Consider the following 8,659-nt stretch of genomic DNA (forward strand, 5'->3'; position numbering starts at 1 on the left):
AAATAGTCCATTTTCCAGTGTACCTGTAGTGATAAGAGAATAACCATTCTCTCGATCTCGTACAACACATCTGTCATCCTAAAAAATGACCCGAAGACCATTTTTTGCAAGAGAGGATACAGACAACAAATTCTTCTTGATCCCTGGAACATATAAGACATCTGGCAAGCATAAATCTGAACCATTTGAAATGGGAATCAAAATCTTACCAACGCCTTTGATTGGATAAGAAGCATTATTTGCACATGTCACCTTCTTTCCTACTGGAGTTGCATCCAATGAACAAAACAAATCCTTCCTTGAAGCAATATGACTGGATGCACCACTATCAAAGTACCAAATCATTTGTGTCTCGTCAACACTGTAAGCAGAAAAATCTGAACATACTAAGAAAGCATAAGAATCCTGCACAAAGTTTGCAGACTCTTTTGTAGCTGTAGAAGAATCACCAGAAGCTGAAACAACCAAACTTGACTCTTTCTTCTTTTCTTTAGCAATTCGCTTTTTACACTCTCTAATGTAGTGACCAGGTTTCTTGCAGTAGTGACATTTACCTTTCTTCTTGGACTTGTTGGAATCACCTTTAGACTTCTCTGAAGACTGTCCTGCACCAGACTTGGAGTGATGAGCACTCTCTTTACCCTTGTTTTTGTTCTGTACAACAAGAGAATGATCCATACCATCCACCTGTAAAGACTTGTTCTTACGTGATTGATCCTCCTGCAATAGCAAAGCCACTAACTCTTCAAAACGAAGAGGCTCAGGATTAGCTCGCAAAGACAGAGTCAAAGAAGTCTGAAAAGTCAAATAAGATGGTGGTAGTGAATTGAGTGTTTTGGAAACCAAGTCCTTCTCTGGAATCACTTCATCAATGCTAAGCAATTGCTCTTTAAGATCCTTGATTTTTGTAAGATGCTCGATGATATCGTCACCTTCGTCCATCTGTATTTTGTCAAGTTGGTTCTTCAAAAACTCTATTCTGGCAGCGTTTCTTCCTCCAAACATAGCTTGCAGAGTGTCCCAAGCATCCTCAGAAGTTCTGCAAGATCTGATATGTGGTGTGATTGTCCTCTTTATGGTTAAGGCAATCACAGCCATAGCTTGTGCATCTTTAGTATCCCATTTCTTTTGCTCTGGAGTGACTTGTGAGGGTCCTGCACCAACAACTGCACCACAACCAGGCGTGGCAGGTGCAATGCTGCCTGGACGAACTTCATCTCCAGATACATAATCCCACAATCCTTTACCAACCAAAACATTTTTGGCCATAAAAGACCAAAGAGAATAGTTGGTACCATCCAATTTGTCTTCGGATGTAAACGCACCAAAAATCTCTTTCTCCGTAGATTGAGCCATACTGTGGATGCACACAAGAGAGCAAAAGAACCTCCAAGAGATTCACAAATCTCCTCTCCAATGCAAGCAAAACTCTACACAAAATCTCAGCACAAAGCTAAGACAAGCTGCTTCCCAAAAGAACAGTTTACCTGAAGAAAATCTGTCAAAAAGCACACCCTCTTGATCTAAACGCCTCCGAAAAGTAACTTCTGCTACGTTGCTCAGAACAAAATTCTGAGGGCTCGAACGGCCTCAAAAGGGGGGTAAAACCCCAAGGCACTTTATGAGGATACTCCCGGGACGTCAAGGATGCTCCCACGAGCAAATTTTCCGAAAACTGCCTGAAAACTGCGATTGCGCGCGCGGACGCGAAAACGCAAGTAGAGGCTCTGGAAATCACCTTGCTCTGATACCAATTGTTGAAGATGATGAAACAGGAAACAGAAGGAAGATAGCAACTCAGAGTAGGAAGAAGATGGAGAAGGAGAAGACACAGAGCTTGCGTACGAGATCTCTGTAGTCTATCTCTTAGTATTAGAATAATAGAGTATATACAAACTCAGAGCTACAAAGCTTATATGAGACCCTAAGAGATAAGGTGTCCTTTCACACCAGATGTCCAGGGGGAAAAACCCAGTGGGAGAAAAGTGCCCTTGGTGAAGCGCGTATACACAATAACACTACTACATGTCTACACTCTAAGCTCCACTAGCTAGCCTTGCTTTGACATACCATCTCTCATTTGGACCCCTTTACCATTGGCCCCGTATTGAGATAGACCCGTAAGCACATGTCCATATTCTAACCCTTGTTCCCATTTATTCTCCCACATTAAATGATCAATTTTAATATGAGAAAATCATTGGGTTGGTTAGATATTAGATTTTATGACTGTGTGTGTGTGTGTGTGTGTGTGTGTGTGAGAGAGAGAGAGAGAGAGAGAGAGAGAGAGAGAGTCACACCTAGACAGAGACATATACTTGGTGACACAAGCTTTTGATAGCTCGCATGCTTTACGACGACACTCATAAATGATGGTGAGATTAAAGTGGCTATTGTTTATAGGGAATTTGGATTCATGTGCTAATTATATCTTGCTATTGGTGCTATTTTAAACTTGGGAGGTGGATACACATGGACAAGGTTAGAAGCTAGGAAGCCTAAAATTGCTCTTAGACTTCTCGTCGTGTAAACATGAGGATCTTGGGTCATAGCTCAACGAACATTGAAGACCATCCAATTTTCTTTTGGTTGGGTTGGGGGGGGGGGGGGGGGGGGGGGGGGGTTTACTTGTCCATGAATGCCATAGGGTACTAGGCATGGGATCAATGGGACCTATGGAAATGCAACCATGTCACTTAATCGAGACCGTTCATTTAAGTAGAAATTCGAGAGGAGGACTCTAAAATCTTAGGGCCCCATTTTCCTCCGAGAGATAGTGCCCAAGGGAGGGCTTGGGAAAATGTAACGTGTAGGTTCACTTAATCCAAAACCCGGCCCAATCGTTCTTGCAAAAATTGAGGCGGCCATATTTTAAAATTGAGTCGTCCAAATCCTTCTCGCAAAAATTGAGAATGCCAGTATGTCCCTACGATCTTGGAAAAATCGCAAAAAGAGGGAATCTCTCGGAGATCCTATACTGAATCAACCAGAAGGAAAGTTAAGGTAAAAACCCACCCCCTCCTACGTACAGGATCTCTGCTACCTGCAGCCTCGGGAGTCTCTCTCTCTCTCTCCCTCTCTCTCTCTCTCTCTCTGTCTCTCCGGCCGCCCCCTTGTGCATATGCAATTGCTGGACATCACATGACATTGACGATTAGCGTACTTCTTGCGTCAGATGCCAAGGTCAATAGTTACGACAGGCTGTTCCTATGTTTTTTTTGGTATAAATCGAATGGCCTAGGAATAGCACTGAGCATGCGCGACAGTTCTGGTCTGGAACAAATCTGCGAAGAGTATTCAGTGTGGTACATCTGAGTTCGAACGCTATATAAGATATTTTAAATTTTAATGTGTAAGACAAATGCTAAGGCTCGGAGCAGAGATATCTCGACGAAAAATCAATACAATATGAAGGCCACCAATATGTTGCCATTAGGTCTCTCAATTTAGAAAAAATAAAAAGCCTTTCAAAACATCTTAAGGGCGAGTGTTAGGAAAAAACCGGGGTCTATTGTATTTTAACCGGCTGAAATTATAAAATCCCGCTTAGGTTTGAGCTTGCCTTTAAAAAAACCGGCAAATTCACACAAGTTTTAGTGTAATTACCGACAAAAGCTTCAAATTTGGACCTGAAAACCGAAACAATTTCAAGTTTCCCCTTATTTTGATCGGCTAGGAAAAATGTTAAGGGTATAAATGAAGGGTGAATTCCGGAAATGAAAAGACTCATGGAAGTGGAAAGTCAAAAGATTTTTTGTGTCCATATAAAAGATGAAGAGATGGTAGGCCTAGCTGATACATTTGTGTTTTTCTTTTGCTTATTTTCCCTTTAGCTTTTTGTTCTTGTTAGGGGTGTTCTTGCACTAGAAATTGTACCGACCTGCTAGGTAGTGATTTTTTTTTTGGCTATTATTAGGAGAGCTATGTAGGTGAGTAGTTCAAATTGATGTAAAATTTCCAAATGATTCTCAGTTTCTCAGGCTCGATAAAATCATGAGCAGCTTTTCGCGTGTTATGCAAAACCAAACGGTCCCGGACTCCCGGCAAAATCAAATCGCAGAAGCGGGAAGAAGAAGAGTTCCAAGATTTTGCAGGTATCTCTCTCTCTCTCTCTCTCTCTCTCTCTCGTGGTGAGTGACCTCACAGAACATCAAGCTCTAAGTTATATAGCCTTGTTGAACCCAACATTAGTTGGCAGTAAATTACCAGCCATGCCTCGCCTTCGCCATCGCCATCGCCATCGCCGGGCTGCATACCCCCCAAAAATCTTCATCAGACTCTCGCTATTCTTGGCTTTCATCCTCTGCCTCCATCCTGCCTCTGCTAGCAATATGGGCGTGAACTGGGGCACCCAAGCCTCTCACCCTCTCCCTCCCCATAAGGTAGTGCAGATGCTCAAGGACAACGGAATCAAGAGAGTCAAGCTTTTCGATGCCGATGATTCCGCTCTTAAGGTGCTCACCGGCACCGACATTGAGGTCATAGTGGCTATCCCTAATAACATGCTCCAGCAGATTGCAGACACAGACTCTGGTGCCGCTGACTCTTGGGTGACGAGGAAAATTGTGCATTATGCCTTCGAAGGGGGGGTCAAGTTCAAGTAAGTCTTTCTGCGCCCCGCGCCCTCTGCAAATGGTTGTTTCTGTCCATGAGAACGTCATCGTCAGCTTTGAACGTTTTTCACATACAGACTATGTGTCTTTATACATACATATAAATCTATATGTGTGTGTGTGTGTGTGTGTGTACATACAGACACTCTTGTTGTGTACATATAGCATTCCTGTAATGCATATCTATGAATGTTATAGCTCCTTAAAGATGATTACACCAATTTATGCATCCCAGGATGTAACTTAATGCGCAGGTATGTTGCGGTGGGCAATGAGCCATTTCTCACATCATACAATGGGACCTTTCTTAATCTTACATTCCCAGCCCTTCAGAACATCCAAAATGCCCTTAACAATGCCAATCTTGGAGACAAAATCAGAGCTACGGTTCCCATGAATGCAGATGTCCTTGAAAACTCTGCATTACCTTCTCAGGGCACCTTCCGCAATGACTCGGCTCAACAAATGAAACAAATCCTAGCCCTTCTCCACCAGAACAAGTGCCCCTTCACGATCAACATTTATCCTTTCATCAGCTTGGCCAACAGTGGCAACTTTCCTCTTAATTATGTCTTCTTTGATAGTACCATTGTTCAGGTACAGGATGGTGCAAATGCTTATGCCAACACCTTCGATGCAAGCTACGACACACTGGTTGCGGCCCTGGCCAATGAAGGCTACCCAAGTATGCCCATAATTGTGGGGGAAATCGGCTGGCCAACGAATGGCTTCCCAGCTGCAACGCCCAAAAATGCGCAGAAGTTCAACCAAGGATTTCTTAATCATGTTCAGGAGAATGTTGGCACGCCTCGCCGCCCAAATACAATAATAGAATACTACCTTTTCAGTCTTTTAGATGAGGATCAGAAGAGCATTGATCCAGGGAACTTTGAGAGGCACTGGGGCATCTTTGCATACGACGGAACAGCCAAATACTCTCTTGTAGTGCCCGGTGCTTCCAACAATGCGGTCAACAATAGCGCAGGAGGGACATTGGTCAATGCGACGGGTGTGGAGTACTTGGCTCGGAAGTGGTGTGTTGTTGCCAATGATACAAACCTTGCAAGCTTAGCCGATTCCGTTTCTTACGCATGTGCTAACTCCGACTGCACAGAGCTTGGCTTTGGGAGCTCATGTAACAATGTCTTGGATGCAAAGGGAAATGCCTCTTATGGCTTCAATCAGTACTTTCAAATGAAAAATCAGGAAATGGGTTCTTGCAACTTTAAGGGCCTTGCATCCGTTACCGAAACAGACCCGTCTGTAGATGGCTGTAAGTTTATTGTGCAGATCGTCGCCAGTCCTGCCCAAAGAACACAATTGCTGGATATGGTGAGCATGGTTGCAGTATATATGTTTATCTGCTTGTCCATACAAAATGGGCAACAAATATAGCAGCTTTGCAGGATATTGAGTCGATAGCAAGCCTTGGAGTTTCATGAATATTCCTAAACCGGTGTAGATAACCAAGAAAAACACATACAGGCAGGCTCTTTGACAAGCTTAGGTAATTACAAGCAAGTCTCCCCCATAGCTTCAATGTTGAGGTAGTCTATTCATAATTAGTTGGCATTGCCTTCCGGTAGGAAGGGAGGGTGTATGCCGAGGGAGTTTCAGCCCGTATACGATGGGAGTGTCCTTTGCCACCCCTGCTATGCATTTAACTTCTCACCTGGAGTCCACAGACAAGTGTTATGGGTGTGAATGGGAAAGAAAATGGGGACTGGGATTGATTTATATCAGTTTGAACCAAGAAGATTAAATGCTTCATTAAGGTTGTTCACAATTCTATGGTGTTTACTAAGGCAGCATTTTAAAGTGATCATGAGAAATGAGTCTAATGAGCCTTATGAATTTCATTGTCACAAACAATTCAATGGTGTTAACCAAGGCAGTGTTTTGAAGTGATCATCAGAGATGAGTCTTATGAGCTCTATGGATTTCATTGTTAGTATAGGTAGCTACTATTGATGAAGGGAATTTTGTACATACTAGCCCAATGTTGTTGAATGGAATGAGTTTTTCTAATGGTTAATGTCCTATCTACATGCCAAGTTCACTTAGCTTAGGTGAATGCTATCGTGACGAGATGAATCTTACACAAGAAGGTTGTTACGGGCTTCTAGCTATGGGGATGTCACGAGGGAGAGAAATACACTTGAACAAAAAAAAAAACTCACAATTGAACCAGAAGAAGTGGAAGTCGTATTGCTCACAAGCTTCAAGCCACAACACCTTTATCTCTATATATGTGTGCTCAATGCAACACACACTAGAGTCCAAAACCCTCATTGTTGCAACTTGATCTTCTTGCTTGTAATATTGACACCGTTGCCTTCAATATCCCTTTCATATCCAAAATAGAGAGAGAGAGAGAGAGAGAGAGAGAGAGAGAGAGAGAGAGAGAGAGAGAGAACCACACATGAAGGAGATTAAATACTCAAGTTATCTTAAAACCAATATTTGATCAATTAGAACCTGTTTACAATCCAACTTTTGCAAAGAGTCTCCTTTCCGTCTCTTTATATACAAAATAGCTCCCAAAGTGTAACTTCTGATCTGCACCACACCGTTGTGTTTGAAATGGGGGTAAAACATATTTTTATGTGTAAAACAAAGTCTGACCAACGACCAAACATACTCTCAAAATACCATTCTGAGAATGTTTAAAAGTGCATTAGTGATGTACTATGAACGCATCTCACCCTCCTTGCACATAGAACCAGTTTTGACCTAGAAGGGCGGAAAGCAGTATATGTGAGACTTCTACATCCATCCATGAAGTTTTATATTTCATATGACATCACTAGATCAATCAAATCATGATGCAAAAGAGTCCCAACATTTTGATCAAGCATATGCAAAATTTTTACATGTAGGTAAAAAACAACTTTTTCCTATTTTCGGATGCATGTATGACATATAAAATAAGTACTTTGATCTCGTATCAATGTATCAATCTTAGCCCTATAACATAGACTAATACCTAGTCACATCACTTCAACCATGCCAACAACATCAAAACAAAAAGAAAGCCGCTTTACATTAGGAGATTTCGGAGGACTTTTAGAGGGCCTAGTTATCGAAGCAAGGCAACATAACATAGAAAATAGAAGAAATATATAAAAATATGACCAAACGTGAGGTAACATCTCGTTTTACGGGGTTTATGACATCCATATGTGGACCGACCGTAAACGAAGTCTGATAGTTGTAAAGGTACTGAAAGACAACTACGAAAACCTATCATACTCCTACCACCAACAATTCTTGCTCCACTAAGCAATCGTTGAAACCTAAAATTCCCTCCATTGCAAGTAAGTTCAAGCTTTCTTGTTCCACTTAGAAAGAGCCATGGCTTCTTCTTCTTCCCACCCTAATAGCTCTAGGGGTTGTTGTACTCTCTCCCCAACTAGCCTCACCATTAGTCTGCCAAGGAGGCCAAGTAGCACCATATGCTCTATCACAATCTCAGCTACAACACTAGGATCAACACAACCGATCTCACCTGATTGAAAAGAAAAAGCCTTTCCATACTTCTTTAACATTTCTTGAAAACATTCTATCTCTTCTCGATTTAGAAAATCCACATCACCAATCTTTAACTCCTGTACAGTTTTTTCAATAAATGATTGCCCAATTTTACCTGGATTTTGGAGAATAGGTTGTTGAGATGCTTTTTTCAATAAATGATTGCCCAATTTTACCTGGATTTTGGAGAATAGGTTGTTGAGATGCTTTTTCCATAACTGATCACTTTCTTTTGGCAACGGAATGGCCACTGGTCTGACCTTCTTTCCCACTGTTTTGTATTTTGTATTCACTTGTACCTCTTCCGCATCCAACCCTTCTTTGAATTGCAAAATAAAATCATACATATTAAGAGAGTTTACCTTAACCATACCATATTTATCCTAGCTTGACCATTAGAGTGCATGACTATATCCAATTCTCCCATTGTATCTACAAACGCGTATTCTTCAAAAACACCTGAAATTGCTTCATCTGGGTCCAGTATTCGCATCCTTGAAGTATGCCTTGGACAT

General features: G+C 41.8%; 1 protein-coding gene across 1 annotated transcript; it reads left to right on the forward strand.

The window, feature by feature from the left end:
- Positions 1-4,004: 4,004 nt before the first annotated feature.
- On the forward strand, positions 4,005-6,579 carry LOC147447018 (glucan endo-1,3-beta-glucosidase 8-like). Its single transcript, XM_086524232.1, has 3 exons — positions 4,005-4,094; positions 4,192-4,600; positions 4,868-6,579. The coding sequence occupies exons 2-3, from the start codon at positions 4,212-4,214 to the stop codon at positions 6,006-6,008; spliced, it is 1,530 nt and encodes a 509-aa protein (XP_086380358.1). The 5' UTR covers positions 4,005-4,094; positions 4,192-4,211; the 3' UTR covers positions 6,009-6,579.
- The last annotated feature ends 2,080 nt before the right edge of the window (positions 6,580-8,659 follow it).

Source organism: Adiantum capillus-veneris, chromosome 11, assembly GCF_014529385.1.
Source record: "Adiantum capillus-veneris isolate H3 chromosome 11, ASM1452938v2, whole genome shotgun sequence".
Taxonomy (NCBI): domain Eukaryota; kingdom Viridiplantae; phylum Streptophyta; class Polypodiopsida; order Polypodiales; family Pteridaceae; genus Adiantum; species Adiantum capillus-veneris.

What these genes read in the sequence shown, in the direction of transcription:
- LOC147447018 (XM_086524232.1), top strand. Translation starts at nt 4,212, where the DNA reads ATGCCTCGCCTTCGCCATCGCCATCGCCATCGCCGGGCTGCATACCCC. An exon ending in GAAGGGGGGGTCAAGTTCAA is followed by an intron (nt 4,601 to 4,867) that starts GTAAGTCTTTCT and finishes CTTAATGCGCAG; the next exon opens with GTATGTTGCGGTGGGCAATG.